Here is a 23962-nt window from a genome sequence, read left to right as displayed (position 1 = left end):
CGTCCCAGCATGCTGCTCCCAGGCGGAGCGGAGAGGGCGAGGACCCAGGCCCGCAGAGGGGATCGGACACGCTTCCCCTCCGTTGGAGGGGCGAAAGGAGGAGCGCAGCGCAGCGTCCCATGGGACAGGGGTGCTCGCACTGGGACTGCCGGGGCGCTGGGGACAGCAGTGTCCCCAGAGGAGGCGAGAGGATGGTACGTGGCCAAAGACCCCGTAGCGCTTCCAGCGAACCCAGGCGCGGGGTCGGGAGCCGCGCGCCTCCAAGCCCCCGGCGCTGCGTGGCACGCGGAGGGGTCCATCCCCTCCAGCCACCCCCGGAAAGGGCTCACAAACCTCCCTCCGTGGAGCCAAAAAAAAAGAAAAAAGAAAAAAAAAAAAAAGCACCATTTCTCTTTGGGTCAGAGTGTCCACGGAGCGGAGCAGGGTGGCCCAGGCGTTCCCTGGCTCCCCGCCTCTCCCTGGGATGCAGCAGTAGCGGTGAGCGCAGGCAAGGGCTCAGGCCCCAAAGGCCACGAGGTGTCGGTGGGAGTCCCGCCGGCTGGCACGGCTTTCCTCGGGCGCCCGGAGAGAGCTGGAGGTGGCGGGGAAAGGGCAGGAGGGGTGGAGCAGCCTCGGTCACGTAGTCCTGGTCGAGGTGAGGAGATACGAGTCCATTAAAAACCACTTGAACTGCCAAACTCCTGCGGGGAGAGACGAGAGGAGCGGTCAGAGCAGCACCGCGCGTGCCCTTCCAGCCCAGACCCCACGCCGCGGCACACACGGCAGCGCCCTGGCATCGGCTCACCTGTCTCAGTGGTGCCGGTCCCTCTCTCTGTCCCTGTCCCGATGTCGCTCGTGCTCCCGGTTCCGCTCCTGGAAATAGTCCTCGTGCCGATCCTCGCTGTGGAGCAGGTCCCGGTGTCGCCGGCTGCTTTCGCGGGACCGGCTGGGAGAACGCTCCCGAGATCGGTGTCTTTTCCTGGGGAAATTTAAAAAAAAAAAAACAAACAAACAAACCGCTTTTGGTCACCTCTGGGGACAATCTCGCCGGGCTGGGGACAGAGTCGGCGAGCGAAGCCCCAAGATGGGGTGCAACGAAGCCCCCCCGGCGCGGCTCCGAGCCGCAGAGCCGCCGGTACCTGGAGGAGCTGCTGCTGCCGCCCGTGCTGTAGGACTTGGCTTCGATGCCGTGCAGACAGTCTTTGAGGGATGAGAGGAGGACGCGGCACCGCTCGTCATTTGCGACGCGGGACTGCTTGATGACGGCGATGGCCGTGAGGAGGGTCTCGATGGCGTCGCTGTAATCGCCTGGGGGAGCGGAGCGGGGCTGAGGGGTGCGGATCTGCCGCAGGATGGGGCTTTGAGGCGGGGGGGGGGGGACGGGGACGCGCGCACGGGGACAGGGTCACCATTACCTGCGCTGGCGCCGGACACCGCCTTGGAAATGGCGCTGCTGGAGATCGCCCGGTTCCTGTTCATGATCTCCTCAAACTCCACTTCGCTCACAGGGGGAGGCGGCGGGCCGAGCTCCCGGCTGCACGGGAGACACACGCGGAGCGGGGGGGGGGTCAGCGTACACCCCCCCTCAACCCCGCCACCCCAATTTGGTACTGCGCAGCCCCCCCGCCGTCTCACCTGCTGTGGTTGTAGGGAGCCATGGCCTTGCCGTAGGTGTCCGGTGGAGGACCCAGGGCCGCGTTGGGTGGGGGGAAGAAGGCGGGGTTGAGGTGCAAGGCCGGGGGGACAGCCCCCGGGGGTGGCACAGCCAGGTGGGGCGGCAGTCGAGGCGGCGGGGGCATGAGATGCTGATAGTGGATGCCGGGCGGGGGCGGGGGGACACCGAAACCGGAGGAGAGGGGCGGTGGGGGCGGCATTGGCGGCGGGGGCAGCCCCATGAGGGGCAGGGCAGCGGGGGGGCGGTTGAAAAAAGGCAGGACGGAAGGGGGTTTCTCCACGCGGGCGGGCGGCAAGGCGTTCTCCGTCGGCGTGGCACGGCCGTCCACCGAGTCTACGGAGTCCCGGGAGTGGGCCCTCGGCGGCACACCTGCAAGCGGGACAGGAAAGAGCCGTGAGTCGCGGCCGGAGGGCCTGCAGGTCTCGGAGACCTCCTCCTCCTCCTCTTCCTCCCCACCCACAGCGACAAGCACGAGGACCATCCTCTCCCGCAGCCCCGTGAGGTCCGACCTCACAAGAGCTCAAGGTGCCCAGAGAAAGATCCAGCCAGCCAAACGTAGCCTCCGTTTCCACGTGCCTCCGAGAGGGAACCAGCTCTCCAGCGAGACCCCGGTGGCCCGCGCAGCGCCCCGGGGACGCTTGCTTTTGGCCAGCGTGGCTCTGCGGAAGCCGCCGAGCAAGCAGGTTACAGGGACAGAAGCGAAAAGCCACAAGAAATGGGTGAGAAGTCCCCAGCAGAGAGGTCACCGGGTGCCGAGTCCGCAAAGACGTTAATCGACCCAGAGAGCCCGCGATCCACACGCGGGCTGAGAAAGGCCTGAGCGTGGAGGAACACGAGGGGACAGAACCCAAGTGCCGACGGCAACGGAGCTGCTGGAGGAAGGAAAATTCGGTGCCCGTCTGCCCTAAAGAGATGGCCAGGAACCCCTGCTCTGTCCAAAGAGGCTTCGCGGATGAGACAGGAGAGGTACGACGGAGGACGCTGCCTCTGCCCCAGCCCCTCGGGGGAACTACGGCTCCCCGCCGGGCATTGCCGCTCTGAGCAGAGCACCGTTCGGGCGCTGGCGCTGCCGAGCTGGCGGCAAGGGTTTAACGCAAGCTCAGCCGTGCCGGTGGCAAGGCCCCTGGGGACAGGCTGAAATTCAGCCTCCCCGTGCCCGGCGAGGCGAGGGGTGGGAGAAGGGAACACGTCCTGCTCCACCGAAACGCGAGGGTAGGTCGGGACGCGGCCTAAGAGCGCACGGTGCTGCCAAGCAGCGGATCACTGCGGGCACTGGAGCTGAAGGGAGGGTGCAAAGGTCACAGCTACCCCGCTGCAACTTGGCCAGGGCGCTTAGAAAGAAGGGCTTTCCTTGCGTGAAAACAAGCCACGGGATCTACAATGACCGCAGCTGGCCAAGACCTCCTCGTACACGCTCCTGCCAAGACAGTCCCTGCGGCTCCGCAGAGCCCCCCGGCACGGGGCTGGGGCGTCACATCGCTGCGGAGTGAGGCAAGGACCACCTATTGCCATTGTAGAAAAAAGCCCACGGCCAGGCCCCAGCTGGAATACTGTGTCCAGTGTTGGGCACCTTACCTCCGCAGGGATGGACAAATTCTGGAGGAGATCCAGAGAAGAGCTACTAATAGATATGGAGGGTCTTAGCTATGTTGATAGGCTGAAGAGCTTAAGCCCATTCAGTTTGGAGAGGAGGAGGAGGAGGCTACGAGGGATCTTCGCAGTGTGTGAGCACCTAAAAGGGGATCATAAAGACTCGGGTCAGGATCTACTCAGACTCAGCAGCAACAGGAAAAAAACCCCAGAGACTCCTGGCAGCGTCCCCCCCACCCCGAGGGTCTCGGTGGGTTCGGCCTGACAGCTCTGCTGGGGATCTGCGGGGCCCGCCGGAGCTGCCGCACGACACGGAGGCCCCCCCACCCTCGGCGTGCCTTCGCCTCACTCACGTTTGCGAGCCTGCGCCTCGAACTGTGACAGGTTCTGCCGGGTTGCCAGCCTCACCTCCACCTTGTCGCCGTTAAGGATTTTGCCGGGCAGGAGCTCCAGGAGTTTGTGGACCGAGTTCTCAGAGGCGACCACCACCTCTGCGTACCTGCGGAAAAGCCCGGCAGTCAGCCAGCAAGAGCCAGCCCCACGCGGTTCACCCCCTGGTAGGGGACGGGAATCCCCCCTGCCAAACCCCACGGGGTTCCATCCATCCTCGCTGGCAGAGACCACCCAGCACCACCTCCCGCTGCCTTCCCTGGCAGCTGAACCCAGCCTGGTGTTATATGACCCCCCCCCCCATCCCTTTCCCACGCTGTTTGGGAGTCTCTGCTTTCCCATCCCAGCTCCAGGCAGGCTGTGCGTCACCCTGTGCCAGCCAGGAAAAGCACCAGCTGCCCCCTCGCCGCCCCTGACACAGTGGACGTGGCTGTGAGGGCCTGGCTCCCCCATTCAGTTTTGGGCCCCTCGGTACAAGAAGGACATTGGGGTGCTGGAGCGTGTCCAGAGAAGGGCAACGGAGCTGGGGCAGGGTCTGGAGCACAGGGCTGGTGGGGAGTGGCTGAGGGAGCTGGGGGTGTTCAGCCTGGAGAAGAGGAGGCTGAGGGGAGACCTTATCGCTCTCTGCAGCTCCTGACAGGAGGGTGCAGGGAGGGGGGTGTTGGGCTCTTCTCCCAAGGAACCAGTGATAGGACGAGAGGAAATGGGCTCAAGCTGCGCCAGGGGAGGTTTAGATTGGATATTAGGAGAAATTTCTTGATGGAAAGAGTGGCCAAGCATTGGAAGAGGCTGCCCAGAGAGGTGGGGGAGTCCCCATCGCTGGAGGGGTTCAAAAAATGGGCAGAGGTGGCACTTTGGGCCATGGTTTAGTGGGCATGGGGGTGTTGGGTTGATGGTTGGCCTGATGATCTTAGAGGGCCTTTCCAACCTTAGTGATTCCTAGTTTGACTTGCATTATAAATAATGCAGCCAGCAAGCCAGGAAACATGAAATTATGACTCTGCTCTTGATTGCTTTAGTGGTGGACTTGGTAGTGTTAGGTTACTGGTTGGACTGGATGATCTTAAAGGTCTTTTCCAACCTCAACGATTCTAGGATTCTATGATTCCCCCACGTCCCCCTCGTCAGCTCTCACCCTTTTGACTGGCCATTGGCTCGGTTCTCTGCGAATTTGAGCTCCACTACGTCGTAGACGCCAACCGAGCGGATGGTCTGGATCAGCTGCTGGTCAGTCGTCCACTGAGGGGAAGAGGTCGGTGTCAGCTCACGCAGCCTTTCGCAGGCCCCGGTGCCCCCAGCTAACCCAGGCTCAGGGGCAGCGCGCTTGAGTACGGACACCCTCAGAGCCCCTATGGGGAGTTTAAAAATCAACCTCGAGTCTGAAACAGGCCCCGGGTATGGCTACCAGAGGTCTCTTTGCTCTCTGGACACGACAGAGCCTTCCCAGAACTGTCCGCGCAGTCCCCAAGAAGGCAGAGCCAGGCAGGGGCGGCAGCCAGTGCGACAGAGGCACCACAGCCGCTCGTCACTCGCCCCAGACTGGATCCGAAGCCCTTCAAGGCTACGAATCCCTTTTCTCTGAGGATCACAAGGTCAAGCCCGGCTCACGACCCAGCTTGGGACACTGGGTCAGCGTGGATCGAGGAGGAACAGCCCTCGCAAAGAGCCCCGCAACCCCTCGGGGGTTTCTCTGGAGGACCCCCAACTGCGTACGCACCACAGGAGACCAAAACTGCCCCACGCAGGTGGGTCTGGAGACACCCTCGGCAGGCAAGCACAGGCAGGCAGCGATCCCACTCACCCAGGAGAAGCTGCCCACGTAGACAGCGGCTCTCTTGTTGCGCAGCCCGCTGTACGTGTACAGGATGGCAGGAGATTTGCTGTTGGGCTTAGGGGATGGCTCCTGACGGATCTCCGGGGGTGGCTCTGAGCTGCTGGTGCGGCTTTCGGGGGGCTGTGAGCTGGCTGCTAACACGTCGTCGTACAGGTCCATCTGATCAGCATTACTGAACTCAGAATCCTGCAAGGGGAGACACCATGAGCACCTCTGCAAAGGGGAGACCCCGGGGGTGAAACCGCAGCTCGGAAAGGGACCTGTGGACTGTAAAGAGCCTAAAGGGGGTTCTGGAGGACTGCCCCGTTCTGCTGGAGTCCTCCGAGACCCCCCCAGCACTGACCAGCCAGCAGAAACCAACCACCAACCACCCCAGGAGATGCTTAAAAGTTATCTCAAGGTGCCACTCCGCCGCAGGTGCCCTGCCGTGCCGGGCGCCGCGAACGAACAACGCTGGAGGTTAGGAAGCTTCCTTTACACTTGGCAAACCGGTCGTCCCAATTCACCGGGAGCCGGCGCGCGCGAGCAATTTTGAGGCAGCGCAAGCCGAGTCCGAAGGTTTAGCACCCAAACCGCTTGTCTTGGGCCTGTTCGCAGTTAGAAGGTGGTGAATCACTGCCCATGAATGAAGGCAGGGCAAACGGATCCGGTGCCTTTCTCTCTCACGAGCCAGCTCCTCTTGCCCGGAGCCCTGTCCCCTCCCCTCGGTGGCATGCATCCTCTTTCAGTGCTTCATTTTTGCAAAGATAAATCCCCGCGCTTCCCCGCTGGTCCAGCAGCCCCCTCTCAGCACCGTACTGCTCTTCCCTGCTACTCCGCTGCCCTACAAAAAACACACCGCGCCCCAGGCTTACGACAACCCCTCGCTTGTGCAATCCACCACAGTGTCTGCTCCTTTTCTTTGAGCAACGTGGAAATCTCTCTTGCACGTCTCCAGACCAGCTGCTCAGCTCTCCGACCGGCCAAATATTAACAAAAGCCCCACAGCAACGGGATCAACCCCTCCTTTCCCCGGCAATGATTACTGGTGCCCCGAAGATGGGGCGACAGGCTCTGCTTTGCGATACTTGACATAACCCTGGGGCATTTTTTTTTAACACGTAAGGAGGCGCTGAAGGGAGGAATACTCCAGGAAGCAGAACCTCGAGGCTTTACCCCACCGGCAACCTGCGCCAGCTTGATTTCCTCCCCCCGCAACTTCCAACTACAAGCCTTTCGCTTTTCCATCCGCTCCCCCGCTGAGCTCCAGCGCACGCCCCTGCAGAGCAAAGGACCGGCTTGCTAGGATGCCAGCTGCCCTGAGCAACGGGGCAAGATGCGACTTGCCGCTCCGGGAGGCTACCAGGAAGAAGCTCGCCTTTTGTAAGCCTGCGAGGGCAAGAGTTCAGCGGTAGAAAACCAAACGCCCTCGACGGATGAGCTTCTTGGCGGTCACGCATTTCAGGACAAGTCCAGCCTGGGGGGTTGCACACCCACCCTCAAGCCCTGCTCGCCTTGGATACGCCACCGCAAACTCGCTCGTCTTTTGGGCCAGCGGAACCCTCGTCAGGGTAGGAGCTACCGTCTGCACGCACAGATGCACGCACGCCGTCTCCCCTTCCCTCGGCAGCGCAGCCTTTCACGGCACGAACCAACCGCCGAGGAAGCTTCCGAGCTGCAAACTCAAGTGTCCTAGATCTGCCTTCCAATTCCCACTCTGTTCCGGGCTATATTTAATTTGGAATGTACAGCGAGCGCTGTGTTTACTACGGATCTTCAGACTAATTGCTCACCCGGATTCAGCGTGCGCCGAGCATCGTTTCACGCTACAAATTACTACGTTAGTATCTGTCCCACGGGAGCAACGCACAGGTCCCGCGCAGCACAAAAACCAGAGGTTCTGCTCCCAAATTTTTAATTCCAGGATTTCAAAGGCAGTTCGGACAACATCTTCTGCTAGAGATGGCGCGAGGTGGTTAAAGCCCCTACGCTGTGATGTACGCGTGCAGTTCCCTGACCAACACAGCCTGTTGTGAGCTCAGGGGAGAGACGGGGAAGGGTGTTCAGCACGTGGCTTTCAAAGGGTCACGGAAATACAAAAATCAAACAGTTTTCCCCCCCAGACACTCTTCTTGACAGCAATGTCCATTTCTAAAGTGAGTCGTAACTTTTGCATCCAGCTATTTCAGCTGCAGAGCTGATAAAAAGGTTACAAGAATTTCAACAGGGAGCAGTATTTTCGTACTCATTCTCAAAACAGCTCAACTGTTTGTTTAATCCGCCTCCTACGCTCCTACCCCCAACCAAGTGCCTTTGGACAGGGCCCAAGGCTGGAAGATTTCTGCCTGAAAGTTTCGGAAAGTCGAGAATAAAAATAGGGGGCTAGAGGAGAAATCGCTCGGAAGCCCTCAGTTACGCTACTTAGGGGATGCCTCAGCTTGGGAGTTTTTAGGGATCCTCTGGGTCCGTTCCATTTTTGACGCTCTCTTTTAAAAACTAACAGCCTGACGGGAAGACGGTGTAGAAGTACTCACAGCCCAAGCGCTCACAGTCCGCTCCGCAGCTCTCTGCCCTCGCCATCGCGCTGAATTCGCGGACTGCTGCTCGAAACGCACGACAGCAAAGCTTTTTGCGTCACCCCGCCGCCCCGCCAGCCAAGACCTTCGCTGCCACTCAAACCCCGACACGGCAAACGCGCTCCGAACCCGCGCGCAATGCCTCGTGAGGTGCACGGGGACAAAGCCGGGCACCGTTGGCGGTAATTACCACGTTGGGTAATTTAGATTTGGGACCACGCTGGCACCTCTGGTGTGCCACAGGGATCACGAGGCAGCAACGGCACCTTCCCACCGCGCTTTGATCCCACGCACGGCATCGTGCGCGGATTAACTCTGGGTTTCTTCCTACCGCCGCGCAGCCCGAGGTGAGCGAGATGCTGGAGTCAGTGGCCTTGATAATCACTTCCAGCTCTAAGAAGCCTCCATCTACTCGGCCGTGTGAAAGATCTTTTGTGTCCTGTCCCCCAAACCCGCCAGTTAAATGGTTCCACGCCGTTTCCCGCTGCGCAGCCAGGCTTGCTCCGTCCTCCTCCAAACGCTGCTTAACTTCTTTACTCCCAAAGATCCCCGAGACTTGACTGAGACCAGACCAAACTCACCAAAAACCTTCTCAGCTCCTTAGTAGACTTTCCCCCGTCAACTCAAACCACTGCTTTTGTCACCCTTCCCGCTCCAGGCCTCACAGGAGCTGAGCCTTTGCGGAAAAGCCTACCTGCAGGCGCAGGCTGGACAAGGAGCACTGGACCGTCTCCGCATAGCGCCCGTGAAGTGGCAGCAGAGTTCTTCTGTAAAGTCCTCCCACCTGTTTGTTGTTCATCAGGTGTCCTCCAAGACGTTGCAGACTTTCCAACTCACACCTGCAAATGTCACAGTTCTTCTCCAGACAGTAGATACCACGTCCACTTTCACTGCTTCCCTTCGGCATTCCGAGTAATTGCCGTAAATGAAGTTTCCTGGTTATTCTGTGCGCTTCTGAACTCCAGGCCCAGCGACCTCCGCGCATTTTCTTAATCTGCGCCTTCCATCCTTATTCCCACAGCCATCCAGCTCTCCCTTCCACTCCCAAGTCTGGGTAAACCTATTTCCCGACTCTGTTAAAAGCGAATTGCATAAAAACATAAAAATTGAGGCCGTTCCTAAGCCAGAGCAGTTCCGTTTGGCCCCAGCACAGTACTAGATTGTTTAATACACGGGGAATTGGGTTTATTCTGGGAGTTTTTCAGGAAGGATGCAGGAAGCGGTATTTCAGAGTCGGAGGGTGTCCGGGCAGGCCTGCCCGGCTGCTACAGGCAGCACAGACGTTTGCTTTCCAACTCACCTTTCTAGCGAGGTTCCCGTTATTTTGGCAACGTTAGAGCCAGTTTGGACCCTGCCCTTCTCCAGCTTCTCTCAGCGGAGAACTCCTGCTCCTTCCCAGGCAGCTGGAAAGCACCTCGCAGTCTGTCAGCTCCGAGGCAGTTAGCAGCGTTTCCGCTCTTCCCTGAAGGTCTAACCCACGGCGCATTCTCACCTGATAACCTCCCACCTCCTCAGAACAAAGGGTTTATCGCCCTCCGCTCCTCTTCAGCCCTCGGGCAGCTCATGGCTGTTCCTTCCTCCGTGTCTTTTATTTCCAGTTCACGCAGCTTGCCCTCTAGCGCAGACCAGCTCTCCTCCGCAGGCTTTCCGTGGTCGTTTTTAATCTTTAAACATCTGCGTTCACAGCCGCTCTCGCCCGGATCCCTGAACTCTCTAAAATCTGCTGCTCTAACAGCTACACGCACCCTTCCATTTCTCGCATTTCTGCCTGCGAGTCCCAGACAGCCCCGGGGCGGGAGAGGTGGCACTCGGGCACCTCCCCGACCGCAGCGAGTCCCTGCCGCAGCTTCCCAGCCTCGGTGGTCCCACGGGTTCAGTGCTCTGCGTCCCCTCAGCGTGCAGTTCCCTGGCAGTGCCTCTTCCAGTTTGGATTTCTCATTTCTCCACCCCCTTCGATCCCCGCTCATCGCTGCCCTGGGAAATATTCCTGTCCAAACCCAGCCACCCCCTTCCCAAACATTTTGTGGCCATCCACGTGTCGAACCTCCAGTGAAGCCCACAGAAAGACCATTTATTCACAGCTCGAGATGGCTGCCACCAAGATTTAGGGACAGTCCCAGCCCTCTGATCCCCACAGGGACACTCCAGCGCTGCACCACCCTTTCCCGGGCACACCGGTCACGTTTTCTGCCTCCGCTCGATGCGTACGCACCGGCTGGCGGGTACATCCACGCTAATCGCTCCATTGCCTCACTAACGAGTCGGCCGATGCCGGTTCCGGTGTTCTCCCCAAAAAAAGGGCGATCTGTAGCCCCAGCCCCGCAGCCAGCTGCGGCGCTCACCTGGTTGAACTCCTCGTCGGCGTAGATATCGATCAGATCCACCCCCTCGGACATATTTCCAGAAACGGGAGCAGGAACCCGGGCTGGGACCGGGGCGAAGCAGGAAGACGAAAGGTGCACTGCAGCGGGGGGAAAGGGGGTCAGCGAGGCCCTGGGGACTCACTGGGTATGTCCCCCCCAAATCCCCTGTGCCCCCCACCTCTCTCTACGTGCCTGTGCCCCCCCCCCTTCCCTGCAGCCCCCCAACCCCCGAGGGGCCCCCAGCCCAGCCCCAGCCGGGGGCCGCAGCCCCACCTCGACCCCCCCCTCGCTGAGGGCCACCCCCAGGGGCAACGTGGGCCCGTTTCCCCCTGAACTGACCCACCCCTGGAGGCAACAACCCCCCCTCAGGGGGCAACCACAACCTCACCCCCCCGCCCCGCCCCGCCCCGGTCCCGTTCCTCCCCGGGGGCCGCAGCCCCCCCCGACCCCCCTCAGCCCAAACCCACGGGCACCGACCCCGCTCTGGGCAGCCCCTCCTCAGCGCCGAGGTCCCCGGGGGGCACCCTACACCCCCTCCTCCCCGGGGCAGCGCCGCCGCCCCCCGGCCCAGACTCCCCCCCCCCCCCCGCTTCCACCGGAGGCGAGACCGCCATGTCGGCCCGGCTCGGCCCGCCCCTGCCGAGCGGCGGGGCCCCGGGGAGGGGAGAGGTCGAGGGGAGGGGGGCGGCGGGGGTCGCAGTTTCCCCCCCCCCGCCCCCAGGCCCGGCCCGACCCGGCCCGGCCCCCCCCGGCCCCGCCCGTTACCGCCAGCAGGCCCCGAGCGCGCGCGCCAACCGCGCTCACCGCCACCGCCAGCGCCGCCGTTGCCACGCCCCTTCCGGTTCAGGCCACGCCCCTTCCGCCCCGCCCCGCTTGCCCTCCCCTCCCAGTACCATAGAGGCGGGCTGCCCGCTGTCACAGAGCGGCCCGGGCGGAGGCTAGAGCGGCTGCGCGGGGCGATGGCGGCGGCCAGGGTGAGGGGACGGGGGGGGATAACTGGGGGTGGTGGGGCCGGGGGTGAGGGGAACCCGTGGGGATCCGGGGGTCTGGGAGAGGCGGGGGACCGAGGGAGGCCCTGGGGGCTGCAGGGTCGGGGTAGTAAGGCCTGGGAGGGGGGTGTGGGGTGGGGGGGAGCGAGGGGAGCGGGGTCTGGGGGATGTGGGATGGGGGCAGCGGGGTCTGGGGGGTGTGGGATGGGGGGGATCGGGGGTCAGCAGGACATGGGGGGGTGTGGGATGGAGGGATTGGGGGGCAGCAGGGTCTAGGGGGTGTGGGATGGTGGGATTGGGGGCCAGCAGGACATGGCGGGGTGTGGGATGGGGGGATTGGGGGGCAGCAGGACATGGAGGGGTGTGGGATGGGGAGATTGGGGGGCAGCAGGGTCTAGGGGGTGTGGGATGGTGGGATTGGGGGCCAGCAGGACATGGCGGGGTGTGGGATGGGGGGATTGGGGGGCAGCAGGACATGGAGGGGTGTGGGATGGGGGGATTGGGGGGCAGCGGGGTCTGGGGGGTGTGGGATGGTGGGATTGGGGGCCAGCAGGACATGGAGGGGTGTGGGATGGGGGGATTGGGGGGCAGCAGGACATGGAGGGGTGTGGGATGGGGAGATTGGGGGGCAGCAGGACATGGAGGGGTGTGGGATGGGGAGATTGGGGGGCAGCAGGACATGGAGGGGTGTGGGATGGGGAGATTGGGGGGCAGCAGGACATGGAGGGGTGTGGGATGGGGAGATTGGGGGGCAGCAGGACATGGAGGGGTGTGGGATGGGGGGATTGGGGAGCAGCGGGGTCTGGGGGGTGTGGGGTGGGGGGATTGGGGGGCAGCTGGGTCTGGGGGGTGTGGGGTGGGGGGATTGAGGCAGCAGGGTCTGAGGGGGTGTGGGATGAGGGGATCGGGGGCAGCAGGACACGGGGGGGTGTAGGATGGGGGGATCGGGGGGGAACAGGACATGGAGGGGTGTGGGATGGGGGGATTGGGGGGCAGCAGGGTCTAGGGGGTGTGGGATGAGGGCATTGGGGTCCAGCAGGACATGGGGGTTGTGGGACAGGGGGATTGGGGGCAGCAGGAAATAGCGGGGTGTGGGATGGGGGTGGCATGGGGGAGGTTCTGGGATGGGGGTCTGGGGGGCAGCAGGGTCTGGGGGTGGTGTGGGACTGGGGGTTCACAGCCAGCGGGGTTCTGGGGGGGGCTGTGTGTGCGCTGGGGATCTCCCCATCCCCACTGGAGCAGCCAGGCCTGACATCCCCGGCGCTGTCTGGGTCCCTTTCACAGCTCTGCTCCCTGCCCGGGCGGGCTCTGCGCCGGCACATTTTGGCACTGGTGAGCCTGCAGCGTGGCTACCGCGGGGACTCCCCGACGGACTCGGGGAAGGACGTGCTGGAGATCCCCTTACCCCCCTGGCAGGAGCGTCCCGATGAGCCGCTGGAGACCAAGAGAGCCCGGCTGCTGTACGAGAGCCGGAAAAGAGGGATGCTGGAGAACTGCATCCTGCTCAGGTGAGGCATGGGGTGCCTATCCTCCCTCCCGGCTTCTCAGCCACCCTCTGCCGCTTGCCCACCTCCCCGCTGTCAGGGCACCCGCGCTGCACTCTCCTTCCCCACAGCACCCTGACAATTTGTCCCCTTTAGCCAGGGGTGGGCAGGGATGGCCTGTACTTTACAGGAGAGATAACATCAGCCCCGGAGAGCTAAGGGAGAAAGGCCAGCCCAGGTGAGCGTAGCTGCTGTGTAGTTGAGCTTCCAAAAGATGTTACAGGTTTTTAACAAACAGGGAAGAGCCCCGAGCATGGCAGGAAAGAGTTTGGTGGGGTAGTGCACAGCCATAATCCAAAACCACAGGAGATGTGATGTTGCTTAGAGGATAGAAGGCGGATGGAAAGCTGAGCTGTTGAATAAATCACCACAAGAGCTTTGCTCGCGTAGGATGCATTGATCAGTGCTGCTGCCAGGCAGGACAGAGCAGAGCCAGAGGCAGCAGGAGGCATGTCAGAGCTCTGGAGAAATCATAGAATCATGGAATCATTTAGGTTGGAAAAGACCTTTAAGATCATCCAGTCCAACCAGTAACCTAACACTACCAAGTCCACCACTAAACCAATCAAGGGCAGAGTCATAATTTCATGTTTCCTGGCTTGCTGGCTGCATTATTTTTTAATTAAAGTAAAACTAGGAATCACTAATGTTGGAAAGCTCCTCTAAGATCATCAGGCCAACCATCAACCCAACACCCCCATGCCCACTAAACCATGGCCCAAAGTGCCACATCTGCCTGTTTTTTGAACCCCTCCAGGGATGGGGACTCCACCACCTCTCTGGGCAGCCTCTTCCAATGCTTGATCACTCCTTCCATCAAGAAATTTTTCCTAATATCCAATCTAAACCTCCCCTGACACAGCTTGAGCCCATTTCCTCTCTTCCGATCGCTGGTTACTTGGGAGAGGAGCCCAACACCCCCCTCACTGCACCCTCCTGTCAGGCAGCTGCAGAGAGCGATCAGGTCTCCCCTCAGCCTCCTCTTCTCCTAGCTAGGAAGCTCCTAGCTGCTGGCTGAGCCAAAATCCTTTGGGAAAGATGGATATAACTTCTGGGGTGTATGAACGAGGCAAGGCCCGTCAGGTTTCGGGACTGGCGTAGTGGTTAACAGAGAGCAGGCTGGGGCTTAATGCAGGAGGCAGGTCACTTTGGACCCAGCTCCTCCTTGTCTTCTGTCATCGTGTACGGAGCTGGGCACCAGGCGCGGTCGGGAGCAGCGTGCCAGCCCGGCTCTTCCTCCGCTCACCCGCGCTCATCCTCATACATCCTCTCTCCAGCCTCTTTGCGAAGGAGAACCTGAACCGCATGAGCGAGCAGCAGCTGAACCTCTACGACCGGCTCATCAATGAGCCCAGCAACGACTGGGACATTTACTACTGGGCCACAGGTACGGTGCGGCTGCCGGTCACCCTGCCCACTCTGACGCCCGGGCACCGTCACCGCTCCAGGCCGTGGGAGCTGGGCTTGGTGGGGCGAGCGTGGTACTGGGCGCTTCAGGACACGACGGAGCCATTCTCTCGCTGCCTCTTTCTGTTTTTACCGCAGAAGCGAAGCCCACGCCATCCGAGTTTGAGAACGACGTGATGGCCATGCTGAGGGAGTTTGCCAAGAACAAGAAACGGGAGCAGAGGCTGCGGCAGCCGGACTTGGAATACCTTTTCGAGTCACCCCGCTGACGGCAGGGCCGCTTTCTCCCTCCCCGCTGCCTGGAGCAGAGGAGGGGCACGGCAACCTGTGGAAACACCGATGCCAGTGTCCTCGCCGCGGCTTTCCTCCTCCTCCGGCAGCGGCTCCCTCGGACTCTTGGGGCACGATGAGTAAAGCCGTGGCTGCTAGCCCTACTGCTCCTGCTGCCTCCCTCCTGCTGCGTTGTGAGTGCTGCTCTTCGGCAGCATTGGGAGCGGGCGCTCAGGGGGAGGCAACATCAAGCTGAGCTCGCTCTGGCACGCGCCAGCTCGCCGCTGTCTCCGACTCCTACCTGTCCCTTTGAAACCCTTTTTCTGGGGACCCTGGGGAGGTGGCCCCACACTTGGGGGGCTGTGACCCACCTCTGCAGGAGGTTGGAGTGGGGCATCCTGCTCCCCGGTGCCCTCTGCGGGGTGTCCCAGCTGGGCCAGTGGTCCCCAGGCACCCCGCGGCCGAGGTCCCCACGCGTCACTGCGCCGGTTACCGGGAGACAGCATCCCTGTCCCAACGTCCGTTTCCGTGGGGACATTCCACAGCCACTCCTGCCTCCAGGCCCTCAGGGCAGGCAGGGAGCTGCTCTGGGACAGCCCTACCATGGCGTCTGCCTGTCTGTTTGTCTGTCCCCGCGCTAAGCTGCGGTCCCTGCCGCAGGGCTCACCCGTCGCGGGGCTGGCCACTGTCTCCCCCTCCGCGAAGGCACGCGCCGGGGGAAGCGCCGATCTCATGAACTTCTACGCCACGAGCTACGCAGTGGCCCACGGTAGGGGGTCCCAAAAGCCTCCCCGAAGGTTGTGGGGGGGGCTCGTTCCTGGGGCTGAGCCCCCTCTCCCCGCTGTCACCCAGGCCAGCTGCATTTCCATCCCCGCCTTGGCCACCACGCCGGCACCGGCTACGTGTCCAACAACTACTCAGCCATCTCCTGCCTGCTCCGCCCGCGCGGCGCAGCAGCAGGGTAGGTACCCCTGATGCGGGGCGGGGAACACAGGGAGGTGAATTTTGGGGCTGCTCTGTCACAGCCACACTGGCCTCCCACCGCAGCCACTGCCAGGACACCGCCACATCCACCACCGCTGAACATTTCAAGCCTTTCTGGCTCCCCGATGGCCGCAGCCTCCTGCCCCGGCACGTCCACCAGCCGGGGAGCGGGTACCACCAGCAGTACTCCCTGTCCTGCCTCCGCACCGGGGCGGTGGGTCCCCAGCACGCGCTGCTTCTCCAGGGCCCCCTCAAAGCAGCCAGGGAGTACGGCCCCGAGAGCCGCCGCACCGGCACTGCCCAGCCAGGTATGGGTTTTGGGGTGTTGGTGGTCCCAGAACCAGCTCCATCCCTGGGAGGTTTTGGGGTGTCAGTGGTCCCGGGGCCAGCTCTGTCCCCAGGAGGTTTTGCGGTGTTGATGGTCCCGGGGCCAGCTCTATCTCCAGGAGGTTTTGGGGTGTTGGTGGTCCCAGGACCAGGAGGTTTTGGGGTGTTGGTGGTCCCAGGGCCAGCTCTGTCCCCAGGAGGTTTTGGGGTGTTGGTGATCCCGGGGCTAGCTCCATCCCCGGGAGGTTTTGGGGTGTTGGTGGTCCTGGGGCCAGCTCTGACCCCAGCAGGTTTTGAGGGTGTTGGTGGTCCCAGGGCCAGCCCCATTCCTGGGAGGTTTTGGGGTGTCAGTTGTCCCAGGACTGGGAGGTTTTGGGGTGTTGGTGGTCCTGGGGCGAGCTCCATTCCCAGGAGGTTTTGGGGGTGTCAGTGGTCCTGGGACCAGGAGGTTTTGGTGTGTTTGTGGTCCCGGGGCCAGCTCCATCCTCAGGAGGTTTCGGGGGGTGTCAGTGGTCCTGGGGCCAGCTCCATCCCCGGGAGGTTTTGGGGTGTCAGCGGTCCTGGCACCAGCTCTGACCCCAGGAGGTTTTGAGGGTGTTGGTGGTCCCAGGGCCAGCCCCATCCCTGGGAGGTTTTGGGGTGTCACTTGTCCCGGGACCAGGAGGTTTTGGGGTGTTGGTGGTCCTGAGGCCAGCTCCATCCCCGGGAGGTTTTGGGGTGTCAGTGGTCCCGGAGCCAGCTCCATCCCTGGGAGGTTTTGGGGGTGTCAGTGGTCCTGGGGCCAGCCCCATCCCTGGGAGGTTTTTGGGGTGTCACTTGTCCTGGGACCAGGAGGTTTTGGGGTGTCGGTGGTCCTGGGGCCAGCTCTGACCCCAGGATGTTTTGGGGGTGTTGGAGGCCCCCTGCCCTGCATCACCCATCCCTGCACACTCCCAAACGCAGGGGGACAGCCGGGGCCCCCAGTGACGCCACAGCCGGCTGCGGAGCCGAGCGCAGGCTGGGCTGGGGACAGCGGGGCACCCTCCCTGCCCCGCGTGCTCCCCGCAGACGTCCTGCAGAAGACGACCGTCAGTACCAAGGAACAGTCGGGCTTCACCGGGACCACGCCGAGGAGCGACGGCATCCTGCCAGCCCAGCCTGTGAGCCCCAGCCCCACCGGGTCCCCTGGCCCACATCGGGTCCCCTGGCCCCAACCAGCACCCCCCAACCCCTCTGCACCCCAAGGGACGCTTTTTCTCTCCCGCAGCTCGGCGTCGGCATCGCCGCCATGGATAACCTGCCCTCCGTGCGCAGCCACGTAAGCGGGGCGAGGGGAGGGGTGGCGAGGCGAGACCCCCGGCTGGCAGGACTGGGGTGCAGGCAGGGGACACGCGTGTCCCAGCCACCCCATCTCCACCCTCCGGCAGCGCAGCGAGACTCTCCCGGTGCTGCCGGCGGGCTCTGAGAGAGGCAGCAGGTTCAACCAGGAGGTTCTGGGCTCCCCGGGCACGGTGGTGAGCAGGACCCCAGCCCAACTGCCCGTCCCCATGTGCCCTCCCCGTCCTCACCCGCTGTCCCCACACAGGGCTTGCCCGCCGTGGGCCACCCCGTCCCACTCGTCTCCCAAGGGCTGCAGGCACCCCGAGCGACCCAGGTCAGCCCGCTGGGACAGCGGGGTGCTGGCAGGAAGCGGGGTGCAAGCATGGCCCCGTCCCCATCGGACCACGCACCCACCCAGGAGCCGTTGGGGTTCACCGAAAACAACAGCCAGTACGTGCCCCCCCACCTGGCCCTGTCCCCCGCAGCACCGGGTGAGTTTGGGGTGGCCCTGGGTGGGGGGCTTGTGGCCCAGGGGGGCTCCAGCCTCACCACCCCATCTCTCCTGGGTTTTCCAGCCCAGTGTTCGCAGGGTCCAACCTGGACGGCGAGATCCATGGTGAGCATCCAGCCCCAGCACCCCAGCGGCTTCGGCACCAACAGCCACCCCACGGGGCTGGGGGATGCTGTCGGTCACCCCCCGGTGTGGCCCCCCCAGGGTGGCCCGAGGTAGAGCTGCTGCACCCCGGGGGTCCCAACGGGTAGCTCTGGCTTCTTTGGGGACCCCCACCCCAGAGTCCCTGGGAGCACATGGCAAAATAAAGACCCAAACCAGGCTTCCTGGACATTGTCACCCCTGCCACCCCCCCACCCCCGAGTCACCATGGAGGGGCTGTGGCTGCCCACAGTCCTCATTTTGGGGGCTGCCTGCACCCCAAAGGCTGGCAGAAGGATTTTGGGGAGGTGGGGGGGTGCTGCCTGGCCGGCAGCCGCTGGAGGGCTGTACGAGCCCGGCTTTCCAACGCTGGCTTTGGGATGACACAGCTGCTTTGCGGCAGGGAAAAACCAGGCAGGGCTGGGGTGGGCAGCGGGAGGAGGAGGAGGAGGAGGAAGGAGCCCCCCAGCTCATCCTGCGGGCCCCAGCAGGGTGGGCAGCCATGGCGTGGGGGTCACTGGGGGTCTCCATCCAAGCCCTCCTTGGCCGTGGGGTGTGAAAAGGGCACCGGGGAGGGGTGGCTGTGCCGGGGTTGGGGGGACATGCGGCAGCAGCTCCCTGGGGGTCCCAGGGGATGTGGGTGATCGCAGAGGCACCCCTCACCACCACGGTGCTTGGGGAGGTGCTGACCCCAGGCTGCCGGAGAGCCTGGCCGGGCAGGGGCAGCAGGCAGAGCACAGGCAGGGGCAGAATCCTAGAATTGTTTAGGTTGGAAAACACCTTTAAGATCATCCAGTCCAACCAGTAACCTAACACTGCCAAGTCCACCACTAAACCAGTTAAGGGCAGAGTCATAATTTCATATGTTTCCTGGCTTGCTGGCTGCATTATTTTTTAATTAAAGTAAAACTAGGAATCACTAAGGTTGGAAAGATCCTCTAAGATCCTCACTCCAACCATCAACCCAACACCCCCATGCCCACTAAACCATGGCCCAAAGTGCCACGTCTGCCCGTTTTTTGAACCCCTCCAGCGATGGGGACTCCCCCACCTCTCTGGGCAGCCTCTTCCAATGCTTCGCTACCCTCCTTTCCATGAAGAAATTTTTCCTAATATCCAATCTAAATCTCCCCAGGCAGGGGCAGAATCCTAGAATCATTGAGGTTGGAAAACACCTTTAAGATCATCCAGTCCAACCATTAACTGAACACTGCCAAGTCCACCACTAAACCAATTAAGGGGAGAGGAATAATTTCATGTTTCCTGGCTTGCTGGCTGCATTATTTTTAATGAAAGTCAAACTGGGAATCACTAAGGTTGGAAAGGATCTCTAAGATCATCAGCCCAACCATCAACCCAACACCCCCATGCCACTAAACCATGGCCCAAAGTGCCACGTCTGCCCGTTTTTTGAACCCCTCCAGCGATGGGGACTCCCCCACCTCCCTGGGCAGCCTCTTCCAATGCTTCGCTACCCTCCTTTCCGTGAAGAAGTTTTTCCTAATATCCAATCTAAATCTCCCCAGGCAGGGGCAGAATCCTAGAATCGTTGAGGTTGGAAAAGACCTTTAAGATCATCCAGTCCAACCAGTAACTGAACACTGCCAAGTCCACACTAAACCAATTAAGGGGAGAGGAATAATTTCATGTTTCCTGGCTTGCTGGCTGCATTATTTTTAATGAAAGTCAAACTGGGAATCACTAAGGTTGGAAAGGACCTCTAAGATCATCAGGCCAACCATCAACCCAACACCCCCATGCCACTAAACCATGGCCCAAAGTGCCACCTCTGCCCGTTTTTTGAACCCCTCCAGGGCTGGGGACTCCACCACCTCTCTGGGCAGCCTCTTCCAATGCTTTGCTACCCTCCTTTCCATGAAGAAATTTTTCCTAATATCCAATCTAAATCTCCCCAGGCAGGGGCAGAATCCTATAATCGTTGAGGTTGGAAAACACCTTTAAGATCATCCAGTCCAACCATTAACCTAACACTACCAAGTCCACCACTAAACCAGTTAAGGGGAGAGGAAGAATTTCATGTTTCCTGGCTTGCTGGCTGCATTATTTTTAATGAAAGTCAAACTAGGAATCATTAAGGTTGGAAAGGATCTCCAAGATCATCACTCCAACCATCAGCCCAACACCCCCATGCCCACTAAACCATGGCCCAAAGTGCCACGTCTGCCCGTTTTTTGAACCCCTCCAGGGCTGGGGACTCCCCCACCTCCCTGGGCAGCCTCTTCCAATGCTCCACCACTCTTTCCGTGAAGAAATTTCTCCCAATATCCAACCTAAACCGCAGCAGGCAGGGCAGCAGGCAGCGTGCAGGCAGGGGCAGCGGCGAAGGCGTGGCCGAGGTGGGCGTGGCCACCCGGTGGGCGTGGCCACCCGGTGGGCGTGGCCACCCGGTGGGCGTGGCCACCCGGTGGGCGTGGCCACCCGGGTGCTCCGCAGCGCGGCGCCCCGGCCCCGCCCCCGCGCTCCCATTGGCTGCGGCGCGTTGCCGTGGCGACGGCGGCGGCGCGGGCCCGGCGGCGGGATGGGGAGCGGCGGCTCGGCGGGGCGCGGGGCGCGGCCGGCGGTGGCCCAGGGCCCGGAGGGCGGCGAGCAGCGGCTGGAGGTGCGGGGCGGGCGGCTACCGGTCGCCCTCTGGGCTCAGCGGGGGCTGCGGAAGCTTTACCTGAGCGGTGCGGGGCTACGGGAGCTGCCGGCCGAGCTGGCGGCCCTGCGGCACCTCCGCACCTTGGCGCTGGACGGTAACGAGCTGCTGGAGGTGCCCGAGGCCCTGTGCCGCCTGCCCCGCCTGGCGCACCTCTACCTGGGCCGCAACGGGCTGCAGGGGCTGCCGCCCGCCTTCGCCCGCCTGCAGAGCCTGCGCTGCCTTTGGCTGGAGGGCAACTTCCTCGCCCGCTTCCCCCGGGCCCTCCTGCGCCTGCCCGAGCTCCGCAGCCTTCAGCTGGGTGACAACCGCCTGGCCCGCCTGCCCGCCGGGCTGCCCCGCATGGCCGGCCTGCGCGGGCTCTGGCTCTACGGCAACCGCTTCGAGGAGTTTCCCCCGGCCCTGCTGCGCATGGCTCACCTCCGCGTCCTCGACCTGGACCGCAACCGCATTGCCCGCTTCCCCGACCTGGCCGGCCTCTCCGCCCTGCGCCTCCTCTCCTACGACCGCAACCCCGTCCGGCAGCCGCCCCGCGTTGGGGATGCCGTCCGGCTGGTGGGTGACGGGGCGCGGGAGTTCATGGAGGCGCGGCAGGAGCGCCTGCAGAGCCTCCGGCACCGGGAGGAGGAGGACGATGAAGGCACCGAGGCCCCACCAGCAACCCCTGGGGACGGCTCCCCGCTGCTGGGAAATGGGGAGGGCAGCTTTGCAGCTCTGCCGGGCTCCCCGGGGGAAACGTGAGCCGCCCTGCCGCAGCCAGACACCCGCAGGGATGCGCCGCAGAGGGACGGGGCTCCCGAGGACCACGGTCTCCCAGCTAGGGCTGGGGAAGAAAGAAGTTCATGGCCTCCACGTGAAGGAAAAGAGATGGTCCAAGGACCAGCATCTCCCAGCTGGGACAGCAAAGAGCTTCTGCCTGGATCTGCAGGGCTCATGGGCCACCTTCGGGACCCACAAGCCCACCTTAGAGCATCCCACCTAACCGCAGGGTGCCTTGGATGGGGGAAACAGCCCTCTGCTGTAACAGGGGACCCCCCGGACCTCCCCTTGCCTGCTGGGCAGGCCCCGGCGGGCAGCACAGTGCTGTTCAGAGCCAGGCATCCCCGCGATGCCTGCCCACGAGCGCAGGGACCTTCCTACCACTTCCACAGACGTCCTTTGCTCCGGGCTTTGTGGGGAGGGACAGGAGAAAGCAACGCCATTTGCATCCGTTCCCCACGGACACCGTCACCCTGAAGAGCAGGGAGGTTTGAGAGCAAACCCGTAGACCCCTTCTCACCCCTCAGATCCCCCGTCCTGCTGCTGGAATTGGGCTGGGGGGGAGACAGTTCTCCGCCAGGCTCTTCCCGGCCGTCAGATTAGGGAAGAAGCTGATGGAAAACCCACCTGGGCACAAACACTGCCCGTTTCAAGCCTGGAAAGGGTTTCGCCTCTGTACGGGAAGAGGAGACCCAGCTCTGGCTCTGTCTGCCCCAAAACAGGCACCGAAGCCAGGGGCTGCCGCCTTGTCCTTCCTCTTCCCCTCCCCGAGCTCCGTTTGTACCAAACTCAAGCAATAAAAAGCACAAACCCAAGAAAACCTGGCACGAGAGAAAGGTGATGGGGTGGCTTTTCTGGGGGGGGCTGGCTGCAGCAGGAGAAGTGGCTGTTCAGGAACCGCTGGCAACAAATCCTGGTGCAAGACCACCAGCTCCTCTTATTTTTAAGATTCAAGGGAGTCCTGTTTCCCTCCGCCTGCCTCCAAGCCGTGCACCCGCTCTCCACCGATCCATCCCGGCGCGGCAGGGGAGCTCGGCCGCGCCGGCACCCAACGCTCCCTCCGAGGGCTGGGGCTTGCTGGAGGTTTCAGACCGCGCATCCGCTTGTAATTGCCAGGGGTTTGGGTTTGGTGGCTGGCGGGCAGCCAGCGCTCCTGCCACATCCTCTCCGGCGCTCACGGGGCGGATGCTGCCCAGTTGGTTCTGGTTTTTGTTTTTTTTTTTTTTTTTTTCTTTCTTCCTTCTTTTTCCCCCGCCTCCCCGCTCTGCAGCGGGAAGCACGGCTATTTTAGACGCAGTCGAACATCCTCGCCTGCGGGATGCGCTGGGCCTGTCGCTGCCGGCCCCTCCGGCTGGAGGCTGGCGAAGCCCCCGTGTTTCCAGCGGTAACCCCGTTTCCATTCCCACTTGCGGGCGGCAAATTTGGGGCTTGGCAGGAGCTCAGCTCGCTCTTCCCCCTCGGGGGGACAGGTAGGGGCTGTCGGTCCCTCTTGCAACCCAGGCAGCCTTCACCGTTGCGGCTCATAGCAAGTAGAGCATCCCGCCACGGGGCACCCCAGCACCCCGCGTTGGCACCCTGGGGTGCTGAGTATGGCAGCGGGTGGCTCCCAGCCCGCAGGGATCACGCCATCGATCCGGGGCGCTGCTAATTAGCAGGCAATTATCCATCGCCCGGCGGGACTCTCAGCCCCAGCTACAAGCACGACATCCTTTTCCGCCTGGCACAACCCATCCGCTGCCACCGGCTCCGTGCGGATCCCCTCCCAGCCGGTCTGCGCTCCGCAGGGCGAGGGGTGGCCCTGGGTGCCACCAGCCCGTCCCTGCAGCAGGAGCTGGATCCAGAAGCTCCGACACCTGAGGAAGGGGAAGACCCTGCCTCCCTGCAGCCTTTTCCCACCGCCCCAGCCTTTCGCAGCCCTGGGTTCCACGCTCCGGCTGGGGAAGGAGCTGGGTCGGAGTCCGGGTACCACGTCGGCACGGCACCAGCGGCAATCGGCGCGGTGAGACGAGGGGGCCAGGAGCTGCCGCCGTCAGCGGAAGCCTCACACGTTTCTGCTACGCGCAAGTATTTCGGGGCCGCTGGCATCGTCAAGCCCCAGCACCCGGCGAGGCGTGCGCACAGTGCATCATCCATACGTCTGTCTCTATATATATCCCTGCCTACTCTCCCATCCCCGCGTACAACGGTTTGTGGCCTCGCCGCAGCTGGGATCACGCTGCTATTTCCATCTGCTCCCGCTGGCTGCGGACACAAAGGAAGGGGCTCGGGGATCGCTGCGGCTCGGACCGGCTCCGTGCTACAGGAGCGCCAGGATCGCCGCACGGAGCCAAGCGTATTTTCTTTTTGCGGCGTTCAAAGATGTAGCGTGATAAAAGAAACGGGGGTCTGGTGTTACACAGCCCAAGCAGCAGCCAGGCTCCGCGGCACCGATGCCGCTGGTGGTTTGTTGCTGCCAAAATCTCCCGGTTTGGCTCAGCTGGGCATAAACCAGAGCCTGAACGGGTGCGAGCAGTCGCGACCTGCCTGCCGCCGGCACGCAGGAGCCGGGCAGGGGACAGCCTCGTCCCCTTCTGTTCGCCACCGGCCACCTCCAACACCCAGTTTCAGCCCGTGAAAGGCGAATCCGGAGGGATGCTACCCTGGGCGCAGGGGACACGGCTCTCCGGCCATCGCCGCGTCTGGAGTT

At 62.6% G+C, this 23962-nt stretch overlaps 4 protein-coding genes across 4 annotated transcripts; 3 read left to right on the top strand and 1 right to left on the bottom strand.

Annotated features, from left to right (window-relative positions):
* Positions 1 to 601: 601 nt before the first annotated feature.
* Positions 602 to 10453, bottom strand: CPSF7 (cleavage and polyadenylation specific factor 7). The gene is made up of 9 exons (XM_075712271.1): positions 10366 to 10453; positions 5436 to 5654; positions 4770 to 4873; positions 3598 to 3743; positions 1615 to 2023; positions 1395 to 1513; positions 1119 to 1287; positions 785 to 958; positions 602 to 680 (listed from the first exon to the last, which is right to left on the bottom strand). The coding sequence occupies exons 1-8, from the start codon at positions 10417 to 10419 to the stop codon at positions 790 to 792; spliced, it is 1389 nt and encodes a 462-aa protein (XP_075568386.1). The 5' UTR covers positions 10420 to 10453; the 3' UTR covers positions 602 to 680; positions 785 to 789.
* Positions 10454 to 11339: 886 nt separating this feature from the next.
* On the top strand, positions 11340 to 14741 carry SDHAF2 (succinate dehydrogenase complex assembly factor 2). The gene is made up of 4 exons (XM_075712315.1): positions 11340 to 11360; positions 12660 to 12883; positions 14197 to 14306; positions 14465 to 14741. The coding sequence occupies exons 1-4, from the start codon at positions 11346 to 11348 to the stop codon at positions 14593 to 14595; spliced, it is 480 nt and encodes a 159-aa protein (XP_075568430.1). The 5' UTR covers positions 11340 to 11345; the 3' UTR covers positions 14596 to 14741.
* Positions 14733 to 17936, top strand: SAXO4 (stabilizer of axonemal microtubules 4). The gene is given in 9 exon segments (XM_075712252.1): positions 14733 to 14790; positions 15171 to 15365; positions 15368 to 15557; positions 15644 to 15888; positions 16955 to 17046; positions 17154 to 17204; positions 17314 to 17400; positions 17472 to 17697; positions 17782 to 17936. Coding segments are annotated over 9 exon segments (1299 nt in total).
* Positions 17937 to 20397: 2461 nt separating this feature from the next.
* Positions 20398 to 21258, top strand: LRRC10B (leucine rich repeat containing 10B). Its single transcript, XM_075712300.1, has one exon. The coding sequence runs from the start codon at positions 20398 to 20400 to the stop codon at positions 21256 to 21258; it is 861 nt and encodes a 286-aa protein (XP_075568415.1).
* Positions 21259 to 23962: the final 2704 nt, after the last annotated feature.

Source organism: Pelecanus crispus, chromosome 6 (assembly GCF_030463565.1).
Source record: "Pelecanus crispus isolate bPelCri1 chromosome 6, bPelCri1.pri, whole genome shotgun sequence".
NCBI classification, from domain to species: Eukaryota; Metazoa; Chordata; class Aves; order Pelecaniformes; family Pelecanidae; genus Pelecanus; species Pelecanus crispus.
Note: the sequence above shows the minus strand (reverse complement) of the source record. Positions and strands in the feature narration are given on the sequence as shown.

Excerpts from the sequence above, each read along its gene's own strand:
- CPSF7 (XM_075712271.1), bottom strand. The coding sequence starts at position 10,419 with ATGTCCGAGGGGGTGGATCTGATCGATATCTACGCCGACGAGGAGTTC. Across the intron at positions 3,744-4,769 it reads GCCAATGGCCAGTCAAAAGG|GTACGCAGAGGTGGTGGTCG; the intron begins GTGAGAGCTGAC and ends GCTTTTCCGCAG. Across the intron at positions 959-1,118 it reads GGCAGCAGCAGCTCCTCCAG|GAAAAGACACCGATCTCGGG; the intron begins GTACCGGCGGCT and ends AAATTTCCCCAG.
- SDHAF2 (XM_075712315.1), top strand. Across the intron at positions 12,884-14,196 it reads GAGAACTGCATCCTGCTCAG|CCTCTTTGCGAAGGAGAACC; the intron begins GTGAGGCATGGG and ends TCCTCTCTCCAG. Across the intron at positions 14,307-14,464 it reads CATTTACTACTGGGCCACAG|AAGCGAAGCCCACGCCATCC; the intron begins GTACGGTGCGGC and ends TTTTTACCGCAG.
- LRRC10B (XM_075712300.1), top strand. The coding sequence starts at position 20,398 with ATGGGGAGCGGCGGCTCGGCGGGGCGCGGGGCGCGGCCGGCGGTGGCC.